We start from the raw sequence: 13,779 nt of genomic DNA on the forward strand, positions 1-13,779 counted from the left end.
TAAACGGCAACTATAGAAAGTTATTATTTATTTTAGAGTTTATTTCTTATCAGTATATGCTGAGGGTACCTTATTTATATTCCTTGTAGGGAGTTGGTACATTCACACATTTAAGCTCCTTTCCTCATCCTCTTCGTCTGCCACCATCACTTGATTCCCTTCCCATCTGAGAAAGATCTATTTCCCTGCTTATTCTCTATCTTTTGCTTGGCTGTTTATATATATTTTGGGTTTCTCACTTATGAGAAACTGAGATATTTAAGTTTGTGTGTCTGATTTATTTCATCTAACATTAAGGTCGCAAGGAACATCCTTTTCTCACCAATGACTCAAGTTTATCTTTCAATATGGAAGAAAAGCAAGATACCAGAAAGGCTGAGACTGAGAAGGAATTACCAGGAATGAAAAGGGGGGCTTATTTCTCTTGAGTCCTGGCCACACATATTCCTCACGATGGCTCATATGCACCTGGAGCTCACCTGGACAGGTGCCTGGGAGATTTCCCCTTTCCTCCGTCATTGCTTGGTCTTCTTGCTCCAGCTGGGAGATCAGGCTGGGTTTATCAACATGACATCCTATTGAAGGAAAAACGGTATGTGATGTGAGCAGTTCCATGAGACTACAACCAACCAACACTGCTGAAGGTGGCAAAGTGTGACTTTAGAAAAAATGGAACAATTCTGTCTAAAATCAAATGAATACAGTAATTACTGAAGGGAACAAAATGCAAGCCATCTTGAACTCGATATTCAGGACATTAGGGCATAAACAATCCTAGAAGCCCATGCTTCAGTTCAAATACATACGTCAGAGGCCCCAAAACTTTTACCCATGGAATACATAATGTTAGGGCAAAAAAGAAATACTCATTCCATAGGAATGGCACCAGACAGGCTGTTTCTAGAGAATGAATGGGGATGGCACTGGTGTCATTTACAAATGTATTCTCAGACTCCTGTACAGCCCTACAGCCACAGAAGTGCTTCAGGGACTTGTGAAAAGTGATGACAGTGAGTAGGGAACTCAAAAACCTTATTCCCTGAAAAAAAAAAAAAAAAAAAAAAAGGAAACAAACTCGCAAAGATGTTCAGGAGCAACTTCGTTTGTACTCTACAGACTTCTTAAAGTTGACAGCAACCGGCCTCTTTTTCTTCATTCTGTAAAACAACCACGACCCACTTGCCTCAGAGAATGGCAGTCAGGCATAGCTCAGTTTAGATAAGCGCTTAACAAATCTTCATAAAGAAATGAACTGGGAAACAAAAGGGGCATTGTGCGACTGTGAAAACCTAGATGAGAGCACTATTAAAAGCATAGTATCGAGAGGACAGAAAATGGCGGCTTGGTAGGGGATCGGGCGGAGAGTCTCTCCGGAGAAATCATATTAGAAGCTAGAATATGGTAACATGGAGAGGGCCAGACAAATGGATAACAATTCTTATTAACCAAGACAATACAGCTGGAGGATTTAAAGTCGTGCTGAGATTGTGAAGGCTGAAAACGGGAGGCTGCAAATCCCGCGCCTTTAAATCAACAATTTGACCCGTGGACCCAACAGGAAAAGCTGTGTTGGCTTTTGGTGACTCGTGGAAACTGAGACCTGATATCCCGAGAAGCAGCCAGGACTGCCCCGCTGCACCAGAGAAGATTGTGAAAGGCTCTCGAGCTCCAAAGCCAAAAGCTGAGCACATTTCTGACCATTCCGCGCTGTGCCGGGAGTGCACGCAGAGCGGATTCCTGACCATTCTGCACTGCGCCGGGAGCGCGGGAAAGGTGGGCGGCATGGACCATTGTGAGTACTGGGGACCCCGCAGCTGCTGGGGTTGGCCAGAGAACATCTTGGAACTGGGCAGTGCCCGCCACCACGGGGACATCAATAACACAGAGTCTGGTGGCAGCCATCTTACAGTTGGGCAGAACCTACAGCTCGGTGGCATCACTGAGGCCCCCTGTAGAGAGGGCTGGTGGAAGGCATCTTGAAATTGGGCAGAGCCTGAGGCTGGGCTGGCTTCAGTGTCATACAGAAAACTAGTGGAAGACATCTTGGATTTGGGCAGATCTGCTGTTCTGGTGCTCCTGTCACAGAGAGGTCTGGAAGAGAACAGCTGGGATTTGGGCAGAACCCTGTGCCATAGTGACATTAGTCAGCTGCTTCTGGTACAAAGAGAACCGGCAGGAGCTACTGGGGCTAAACCAAGCCTCTGCTTGGGGCCCAACAAGCAGATACAAAATAGTCACAACTCAGTGACATCCAGAAAGTACAGCCTAATTTACGGATTGACTGGCGCAGAGGCTGGAGGCTAGCCTGTACCGCCCCTGCATCCCAGCCTACCCCAGATAACAGCAAATTGGGGAGGACAGCAAAAACTCAAGTCAGCATGCTTCTGAAAGGCCCTAAGCAATTCGGAGAGGGCCAGAGAACCCCAGGACAGTCTGAAAGAAACCAGAAACATGACAAGAGATAAAAATAAAAAAAAATCTCCAGCTGCCCAACATGAGAAAATAAGCCCAGGAGAAGTAAACACCGAAGAGAACAAGCACAGTAACCATCCATTGTTCGACATAGCATCAGCCGAAATTAAAAAGTACCTTCACGGTCTCATAGAAGAATTTAAAGCTGTACTCCTGATCCAAGTGAGACAAGATATAAAGAGATTAATTCAAGAAATGACAAGCCCTGCCCAAGAGAACACAGATGGAAGAACTGAGGAAATCAGAAAAGAAAGAGAAACTTCTGAAGAAGAATTTAAACATAACTTAGAATACATGAAACAGATCCAAAGAGAATACCAGGAAACTAAAGACTCCATTGAACACTGGCAAAATGCCTTGACAGAAACTAAAGACAGCCTTCTGAAACTTGAAGAGAGATTTATGGCATTTGATCGTGAAAGAAAAAGCCTCTTAAAAATAACAAGGAACCAGAAAGAACCAATTCAAAAACTGGAAGATGACAAAAAGATACATAACTTAAGAATAAAGAATGTGAGTGAGGAAGCAGGAGCAACAAAAATGAAATACAAAGAATATTCACAGATATATTAAAGCAAAATTTCCCATGTATAGCAAAAAGAAATGATATCCAGATAAAAGAGGCATACAGAACACCAGATACCTACAACCAAAACAGATCTACACCTAGACATATAATAATCAAGATTCCAGAAATCCACCAAAAGAACAGAATATTAAAAGCAGCCAGAGAAAAGATGCAGATTACCTACAATGGGAAAACTATCAAAATAACAGCAGACTTATCATCACAAACTCTTAAGTCAAGAAGGGAGTGGGGAGAAATATTCCATTCCTGAAAGAAAATAATATGCAACCGAAGCTCATATACCCGTCAAAACTCTCTCTCAAAATTAATGGAGAAATAAGATATTTTCAAGACAAGGAGGAACTGTGGGAGTTCATGCCCACCAATCCAACCCTACAGAGAGTGCTAAAGGACATTACAGAGAAAGAGAGGAAGAGATACCAGGATTCCAGCAACAGTTGCAGAGAGGCCTCAGTGAACGGGGCAGACAGTGGAATGAGGGAATAAGGTGGAAAAATTATAGCAGAAAAGTGGAGTAGCAGACATGAGGCAGAGACAGTAAGCTATAGTCTTTAGTATAGACAGAGCTGAAACTCTATAAAAAAAAAAGGCAGAAGTTATTGTTAATGGTGTATAAGGATTTAAAAGACATAGTAGTCTTATTGACATATTTAGCTTGAATATATACTGGTCTGTCCACTCATGTCAGATTTGAGGGCACAGACATCTTGACCCAAAAATAGCAGGTTATACCATGGTAACTATCCTTACCTTCCTATTAACTTAAACTGAAATCCTACAATACTTACATTGTCTTACTGTGACTGATCTTAATTGAATCTGAATCATAAGACTATGGGTTGGCCTTGGCTGATTTTACTTGAAATTGGTATGCTTGTTAGTATCAACCCTAAAAGTAGAGGCAACTACTCTGAAGATGACCAGATGTAAAGGATATCCATACTGGTATTAACTAGTAACAGCTCTCAAATCCTACAATGCTGTCAAAGTTATGTTTTTATAAAAATAGGTGATATTATATTTAACTATAATAAGCCAGTGTGGTAGTCAAATCTATTGAAAATAACAAGAGAAAACACAGTAACTACGGAAGATCATCTATACTGTGTTCTTATATGTCTTATCCATTGCATGTTTTTCTAGGAAATTGTTTTGCTGTCTTGCTATGACTTGGTATTCCCTATAATATAGAGAGGATAGATATATATGTAGAAATTCACACATGGGTTTTCTTTTTTTTTCTTTTTAATTATTTACGGGAACAGATTATATAATGCAAGATGTAATGAACAGATACTCTGAGGAAGAGACGCTAAGAAACCCGAGGCTAATTTTGTAGCATTATGATAGAAATTCTAGCAATACTAATGTTCGCTGATTAGAATAACATTGGACTGGTTTCTTGAGTTCAATTTCAGCATATGTAGAGATGGGGCCAGCTATCACAAAGAGAATGAGAGATGCGATGATAGTTACTGTTGTCTTCCCTAATTTGGAACTTGAGGACCTAAAAAGCCTCCAATGATTTGATTAGTTCTATAATATACAATAAGTATATAAGGTGGGTGAAGATGGGGACAACTATTTGTAAGAAACTAGAGACAGTTAGATAGACAATGAAGATCTCCAGTGGGCTTGCTGCGAAATCTGTATTTCTTTAAATTGTTTTTTTAACTGCTTTGTTCTGTTTTGATATGTTTAATCTTACCCTCTTTGAGATGTAAAACAAATGTGTAGGACTGATAACCATATTACTGAGCTCTTGTTCGATCATAGAGCAGAAGGGTTTGTAGTGTCACTTTATGAATGTCATTCTAAATACTTTAATTCTGTAACATGAACAGCTATTTCTAAGATGACAATGTGTAACTTATCAACCAGCAATTTCTTACTGTTTGTTTTTCTGTAAGTTTGTATTATTTCTACCCCCCCCCCTTTTTTTTATCTCCATGTATTCTTTTGTTTCCTTTTCTTTAAATAAAAAAAAAAAAAAGTTGACAGCAACCAGTAGAATGTCTAGACCAGAAGAAAAAAAAAAAAAAAGCTAAAGCTCAGGCCCATTTCCTTGCCTCTGCTTTGACCAGGGCTTTGAAGACTCCAGGCAGTACTGCTGGTCTGCAACAAAACAGAACTTGCTCTGTGGTTTTCCCCGGCCTGTCTTGGGCTTCCTGAAGGACTGGCGCAGGGGGCTTTCTTTTGTTGTCTAACCACAAAATCCGAGGCTGGAGCTGCCTACCCTGGAAAAGTGAGGGGTGCATTTAAAGGCCAATGTGTTAGTCAGTGCTGCCAGAGGCACGAGAGAGAAGACTGATGCAAACAAAACTAGCACTGACCTAAAGCCTGGGAAGGAAGGTGGTGGACAAATCTGTAACATCTCCCTACGATTCCTAGGAATGTAGAATACCATGTGTACATCCAGGGTTGTGTCCGCGCTTGGAGAAGGCAGGAGAAGGCACTGAACCCTCAGCTCTGGCTGACCTTCAGGTCTGAAGGCCGGTAGTGACCCACTGCAAGGCAATAAACCGCCTCACTTACCAGGATTTATATGACTCCATAAATAGAGCCCATTCAAACAGGCTGGGAGATTTCAGTTTTGGTTACAAGCCTTTAAAAGAAATCTCTGACAAAATACTAGGCGATCACACTGAGATACCATCTCACTCCTGAAAGAATGGCTAGGATCAAGAAAACCGACAACAAATGCTGGAGAGGCTGTGGGGAAAAAGGAACTCTTCTGCACTGCTGGTGGGAGTGTAGACTGGTACAGCCTTTGTGGAGATCTGTCTGGAGATTTCTCAAAAAGTTGGGACTGGAAATCCCATTTATTCCAGCTATTCCACTTCTAGGCATATTCCCAGAAGAACTGAAAGCATCATACCACAGTGATATATGTGCACCTATGTTTATAGCAGCACAATTTGTAATCGCCAGATCTTGGAAACAACCCAAGTGCCCATCAACTGAGGAATGGATAAAAAAGTTGTGGTATTTCTATACAATGGAGTATTATTGAGCTATAAAGAAGGATCACATTGAGATATTTATCAATAAATGGGCGCAGCTTGAGACCATACTCATAAGTGAAATAAATCAATCTCGCATGTGTGAATACCGAATAGTTTCCCTAATGTAAGTAATGATTCAAATATATAAAAATATGTGGTAATCATGATTCCCCATTAGGTGGCCTTGAAGCCTTATAAAGTTTTCACTCATTAATTAGAAAGGCTTTATTCTGGGCTTCTTGATATGAAAATATTTGAAGCTAGAGTATATGAAGTTTTACCCAAATATTTCAAGGAAAAAGACACTATGGTAACTACTATTAAGTCAGGTTATAAGGTGGTGAAGTACTAGGTTATTGAAACAGTCATGCTGTGACCTCTATTGTTATATTGTTATGTCCTGTTTTATCTCAATCTCCCCCTTATTGTTTCAAAAAAAATTATTTAGTCATTTCTTATGTTTGTCTTAATTAAAGAAAAAATTCAAAAAAATTAGGATATATAAATAGTAACTCTTTTCGATTTCCTATTAACTTGTTTTGAAGTCCTGTAGTACTTCCACGATCTTGTTTTGACTGATTAGACTCTGTTCCATTCTATATGATAGTATCAAGTTTGAAGACATAGGCAACTACTTTGAAGACAATAAGATTCACTAAGATACCCATTCTGGTTTGACTATTGTCTTCTTTGGAAGTCCTGTAATGTTAACAATGCCTAAGTTTTATTGGTCTTGTTCTCTACTGTTTTGTCCAACTTTATAATATCTAATAAGATAGACAATTCTTTTTAAGGAAACAAGGGACAACGTTGATAACCATTGTTGATAAACTTGTACTCTGTTCTACACCATGTGCTATGTCTATCCTTGGTATTGACTGACAGCTTTGTTTTGCCATATTTGACTGTATTCTTCCCCCCCCCCAAAGAAAGTAATAAGCACTAAGGAGTAATAAAATCCAAGATGTGTAAATTTTGTTGTAAAAAAGAGAGGGAAAAAAAAAAAAAGAAAAAGAGCTCTAACGGATATAACAGCAAGTGTGTTTGGGGGTGTTAAATAGCTGACTTTATCAATGTTTTTGGAACACTGAACACAGCTGTTTGCAGTCTCCCTGTTTGAATGTCCACCTTGTGTTCTTTGATACTGTGATTTGAGGAACTGTTTTCAAGAAAATAGTGTGTAATCTACTAGCAGGTAATTTCTTACTGTTATGGTTTTTTGTTTTGTTTTGTTTTGTTTTGTTTTGTAGTTCTGTATTGCGTGTACCCTTACGCCGCTTTGGTTTGTTTTGTGTTTTTCTCTTTTTCCTCTTAAATAAAAAAAAAAAAAAAATACTAGGCGATCACAGAGCTACTGAAAAAGAGATTTTAGTGGCCACAAATAAAAATATAGGCATTGTGGAGTTCATTCCAAAGCACCACTAAAGATGCATACAATCCACATGTAACCATAACAAACCCTAAACATGAGGGGAAAATCTGATTCCAGAATTGCTGTATAGGTTGAGAAATTCTAATTCAAAAATCCCAAATCAGAAATGCTTCAAAACCCAGACTTCTTTGAGCTCTGGCCTTTTTTTTTTTTTTTTTGCAAAGTTTTATCTTCTGGATCATCTTGAACTTTTTAACTTTTGGGAAGCTGGCGCATTTCTTTGAGCACCAACTCCAGTGTGTCCTGTATCACCCTCTAACAAATCTTTCTTATCCCTGCTTCACTAACGTGCCCTGAATTTTTTTTTTCCTGTAACAGGAGCCAGCAGACCTGCATACTTATTTTAAACAGGTGTGTTAAGTTTCTTAGCTTAACCTTGGGTCCCTCTGACCTATGATGTGACATCTTTCTTGGTGAGCCAGCACAGCAGATTAAAAAACGTGTGAGGCACTTTTGTAAGCCCAGCCAAACGGCTTTTTATTTATTTGTGTTCTTCTTTTGTCCCTGCGTTCCCCCAGAGCACCTCTGAGGCACCCCTTTCTGCCAACCCTTTTGCCTCTGAAGCACTGTTCCTCAATAGTGTGCTCTTTCTCTCCCACTCAGGATTTTATCTGTCAGAACCCTCCAATCCTTTTAAGATTGTGGCTTTTTGCTGATTACCAACAAAGCAGGGCGCCACAGGAAAGAGTCTAGCAGCTCCCACCACGCAGGAGGGGGAGGGAAGCTGTGGCCTCTGCTTTCTTTGATGTGATCTCAGGTAGGTAAATTCGGACTCCTAAGACCCTCAGTTCCTCAGGTTGTGACAGGTCCTATACAGAAAGATCTTTGGGCTGGGTTTTTGAGTAAAGCCCAGCTGTCGTAAATAACTTTTCCTGCTTCCTGGATCTGCTGTTAGCACAGTCACGGTCCAGCGGCAAGGACGGCTGTGCTGGCTGTGACCCCGAGCAGAGCAGGGCAGGCGCCTGGGAAGCTCCGACTCTGGAAAATGCAGTGGGTCACTCTGGCCTGGTCCTGATTTGGGGCACGCCCACAGTCCCATCTTTTCTTTTTCATGTCTTTATGTTTTTCCAGAAGTAACAAGGGATACCACATAGGCACATAACAACTCTCTTAGGATTATGAGCAACTTAATGTCTATTCAGTGTCTACAGTTTATTCATAAAATGAGTATTTTATGAACTTGGGACTAATTTACGATAGAGGATTCCTTAAAAGTTGATTTTTTTCCAAAAGGTAAATTAGAAAGTGAAAAGACAAAACCTCAAAGCTCTTCCCTTACTCTCCTGACTCTTTCTGGTTATGTTAACAGGAAAGGTGTTTAGAGTAGGTCACAAATAAGGAGCCTTTCACTACTTAGGAACCAAAGGGGTCACAGGATCGGAAAAAAAGGAGGCACTTTGCTAGAGCACCTCCTTTCTCTCACTGCCAGTCCTGGACGGGGTCAAACTTAAGGGATGGTTTAGGACACAAAATGGGAAATTACTGACATGGGCAGACTTTCACTCCCCCATTCTTTAAAATACACACTTAGCTCCAAAAACCGTCACCTGGTCTCTTTCCATACCCAAACAGCTCTGGCTATCAGCTGCTGCTATGGAAATCCTGAGGGCTCAGAGATGCCTGCAAGGCCCTTTTAAGGTTGACACAAACTGTCAGTTTAACCCTTCTTTACACAGTACTTGCATTTACAGAATGCAGAGGATTGTCTCTCTCATCTCCTTAGTGTACTGCAAGAGATGTCTACACCAACTGGTCAATCTCAAGTCTGAATGAACCCACAAATCATCATAGCTCAGCGTGGCCAGTATTTCTATAGGAGTGTCTCTGATCTGTGCTTTTTGGTTTGGTTTTTAAAACTGTTTAAGGTGCCTAAAGCTGCTTTATTTAAGATTTTAGAGCTTGTGTCAATTTTATTTTTCCTTTTATTTTTTCTCTGGCTCTTTTAGCCTCCCACATAAACACGAGTTTTCTAGGTTACTCAAAAAAGCCAAGCTCACTTAAAAAGTTCCAGGATGAGGGCTAAGACACTTCAAACTCACATGGAATGTACAAATAAAAGCCTTAAAGTTTGAGACCAAAAAGATTACATATGATTTAACTGTGTATGTTTCTATATGTGAATCTTCAAGTGTATGTTCTACTCAGGTTGCCTTTTAGATAAATGAACACTCACGGTATTAGCTCAAATGCTCGTGGTTCACATATTTTTTTTTTTTGTCTTTTTCATTTTTATTGGTACTGGGGATTGAACTCACGACCGCCTGCTTGCAAGGCAGGTGCTTATGCCGCTGAGCTAAATCTCCAGCCCCGTGGTTCACATATTTTGACAGAAGACGAATTTAAATCAGTTGATAAAAAATAAAGATATTTTAAAGACTGATGATGTTTACATTCAGATTGTTAGATAACCAGGATAATGTCCAGATTTACTTTTATAAATGCAATGTCTTATTATTGTTGATGAACAGTAATTTAAGTTTTCCTTGAGTCAAAGATAATATATAAATAGTTTAAAATAACTGTTATGATGAGTCAACTAAAACAACTGCTATCATAACTCATGGGGACCCCTTGCATTTGGGGAACCGTGAGATAAAACAACTCTCTGTGGTTGAAAGCAGCTGGCTGGACCAAAGTTTGTTCAGTTTCTCCACTGATGGGTGGTTTGTCCAGTTTTCCTACTGTCTTTTGGTGTCACACCCCAATAGTTATTAAATAAACCATTATAATATACTTAAGTTGGCTATAAGTAAAGCTTAAGCTCTCTATGTCTGAAGCAATTAGGTTTTTTGATTAGGATGTCCTTAGTTAAAATTACAAAATTAGATTAAAAAGCAAAAGTTCTATCTTTTTCTAAGATAGTTTGTATCTTTTATTGTTAGGTTTTTGGTCACAAAAATGTTATGAGTCAAAGATTATCTAAATGTTGGCTTATGGAATATTTTCAATAATCAGTTTATGACTATTATTGTAGTTTATGACTCAACCTATGTATTTGGTGAAAGGATTTTGCCCTAAAGGGGACGCTGCAGTGGTGGGAGGCAGAAAGTCACCTTCCCTGCCCCTAGGCAATTTACCTGTGACGGGAAATAAATCCCAATGAGCTACCTGTGCAACAGTAATGCCCCTTAGGCTCCACCCCAAACCTAAGCTATATGTGTGCCCTCACACCACGTGTCTGGCGGAGAGAAAGCCAGACCCCGGAGGTCATGGAGTCTTGCTCTGCATTCTTAAAACAAAGGCCAACTTTACTTTATATTCTGTCTTCTAACTGTGCCAAAAACTTTCATCTAGTACCAAAGGTACATTAAGGAAAAAAAGACACTGCAAATCTAAGCTTTAAAGTTAAGTATGTACAGACTCAAGATTATAGACAAAGTAACAATTATGTAAGTGCTCTCTTTTATAATACATATCGTAAAGAGGTTAAATATTTTGACATTTCCTTGAATTTGATCCTTCCATTTAAAGCTTATTCCACTGGCTTTGACTAAATAAGCATTTTATTACTGCAAAAATGAGATACACTTATATTGGATAATAAGCCTATGAGTGGTCATTAATAGTCTCCTAAATTCATGATAATTCTAAAGAACTGGGTGTGGGAGTGCACACCTGTAATCACAGAACTCAGGAGGCTGAGGCAGGAGGATCCTTGCAAGTTTGAGACCAGCCTGGGCAACAAAGTGAGCTCAAAACAGCTTGAACTGCACAGCAAGACCTTGTCTCAAAAAGACAAAAAGAATCCTAAAGATGTCCTTTAATTCTTGTCGATACAGAATTGATGAGAATACTGTAAAAATCTATTTTAAAAAACATAGATTTTGCCTTCACAGTAAACACTAAGTATGTGTGATACTAATTATTGCTTACCCTCATTGTATATTAAATACAATTGTGTTTTCAGAAGTGTAAAGCTCTTTTTAAAATACAGGGCTTGCAAAAGATATCTTATCATGCTGATGACCTCCAGACTACAGTTGTTCATAATGATGGACATTTTCAGGCTTATGCTTATGTGACTGTTATATGACTGTGTTAATGTAGATGTCCTATACCATACAGTTGAGGCAGTGTCACTATAATAGAGATCAGATATTAAAAACCTGTAAAATATATCTGTAAAATAAACAAGTACATCCTACTTAAATGACACTCTATTAAAAGCTAACAATTTTAAGCAATAGGTTATGTCATTTAATATTTGTAACTGGATTAAGGAGGTCAACTAAAATGGAAACTTAAATATTATTTATGTCTTTTGAGACAGGGCCTTGGCTCTACAATTCAGGCTGACATTGGGCTCATTTTGTAGCCCAGGATGGTCTCAATCTTGCAGTGATCCTCCTGCTTCAGCCTCCCAATAAATGTATTTTTAAAGATAGAAAAAGACCTAATAGTTTTGGTATAATAATGCCAGCATAACTATAAGATTCTATGTTTGCTGTTAGTACACTTTGCCTTAGTAAAACTTTATGACTGCTATCGATTAACATTCTAGAGGAATTAACATTCTACAGGAATTTAATTTTCCAAACCTGATAGGAAAAAATAGTAGTTTTCTGGCTGTGCTTTATATTTCAAAGCACTAAACATCCAGATGACATTACAACAGTTAAACTCTAACTGCTTTAGTACTGGTGTAACTAACCTTCTATATGTTCAACAACTAACTGGGCATAAAAGCCAATATTTTGGCCTTGACCCTATAAAATCAATAAGGACCCAGGACATGTGCCCCTTTCTATAGGATCAGATGTCTCTGTCGAGTCACCCAACCTGGAAAGGGGAGACTGATGGACTCCAGTATGCTCTGTGCTAAAAGGAGAGTCACCAAGGGGATAAAGACGTCCCTCTGCTTTCAAGGAGAGCCATGTTGTCTAGCACAGACTGTGACCCATCCTGGCAGATAACACATGTGGCAGAGTGAAAACTAAAACAGCTAAGAGGCTTTGCCCATGGCCCCAAAAGGAACCCTTGAGGAGCCTGAACTGTTCCTTGATAAATGCATAGAGCAAAGTTAATTTTGATTAACACAGGCCTCCATTTGACTTGCTCTGAGCATCCAAAGGGAAAGTATAACCAGAATTATAAAGAATAATATCAAGTCAAAAGCTTGAGTAAATATAGAAATCATACATATGATAACAGAAGCAGTGCCACTTAAGACATGGGGCAAATTCCTAGCCAGGGCTGTAATCATACTACTGCATTAAGACACTGACTTGTGTGTTACTGACTCGAGGGCAAGAGCTGGACTAAGATGGCCATCACCAAATGGTACCCAGTGGCTCTGTGGTAAAAACTTATGGCTATGGTTGCCTCCAGGGGAGATAGGAAGATGTACATTAGGGCATCCATGGGCCCAAGGGCACTGAGTTAAAACACAGATCTACCAGCCAAGCTGCTAATCTCAGCACATTGATGGACCACGTCAGTTTCCCGGATGTCTGGCTGCTATCTTTATCTCAAATGTCATGGGTGTCCCTGAATTCCTGACTATACACAAAGAGCTCTACATGATACTGCAAAGGGTATTTGATTATTAAATTCAGAAATAAAAATGATGAAAAAAAAACCTGACAAAATCAAAGAGCCCCAGATACTCTAAGAGCAGCACAAGGAGGGATGTGTCCCATTATCAGAACAGTGCTGTGTGGACATTCCTGACAACTCTGCAGGTGTCCTCCTCTGCACTGGGTGACCTACGCTCACAATGCGGTGTCAGATGCTGCCACAGTCTTCACTGACTCGCTGGCCTCCTGGTCCCGAGGCAAGCGGGTGGGAGAAGTCCTCATTTTGCTGGCTGTGATACTGGGGATTTGGAATCCTTGTCTGTTGTGTGACTCATGCCTGGGGCTCACATCTTGTATGTCTTTGCCCTTTCCTTCAGACTATGGAAAGATGATGGATGGTTCTCTGCTAGATGGAACCTGCTAGCCCTAGGTCTCCTTTAGATCAGTCAGGACAAGACTTCTGGTGCTGGCTAGGCAGGATCCACCCTTCTCCTCAGTCTGAGAAGTTACTGAAATGGACCATCAGTCTGCTGCAAGCCCTTAAGAATAAGGGGTAGAAGTCAGGGTGGTGGTGCTGGTGGTGGAATGAAGTACAATAGCAGGTAGGTGGAAAGAAGACAAGGAAATCAAAAATTTTAAATTGTATTTTAAAGAAAAACTGCAGCTTCTGAACACAGGCTTGGTTCATTTACTTGGGCAAACCTGGACAACTCCCTTTCAGCTTCAAACACGGTCTGCCCATTCCCTCGTCCTTGTGAATGGCCC

The 13,779-nt window shown here is 39.9% G+C and overlaps 1 protein-coding gene across 17 annotated transcripts in view; it reads right to left on the reverse strand.

Annotated features, from left to right (window-relative positions):
- Positions 1–13,779, reverse strand: part of Znf558 (zinc finger protein 558) — a 28,344-nt gene that overhangs the window by 3,596 nt on the left and 10,969 nt on the right. For 15 of the 17 annotated variants that reach the window (XM_013151844.3, XM_063228355.1, XM_013151832.3 and 12 more), the window contains one exon: positions 480–575. In XM_013151844.3, the coding sequence (XP_013007298.1) occupies positions 480–575 (96 nt within the window). Of the gene's footprint in view, positions 1–479; positions 576–1,074; positions 1,158–13,779 lie in introns of those variants that run through there. The other 2 variants (XM_063228362.1, XM_063228363.1) reach the window with 2 other exon arrangements.

Source organism: Cavia porcellus, unplaced genomic scaffold (genome assembly GCF_034190915.1).
Source record: "Cavia porcellus strain 051 isolate PalLab524CR breed Dunkin Hartley unplaced genomic scaffold, mCavPor4.1 scaffold_17, whole genome shotgun sequence".
Classification (NCBI taxonomy): domain Eukaryota; kingdom Metazoa; phylum Chordata; class Mammalia; order Rodentia; family Caviidae; genus Cavia; species Cavia porcellus.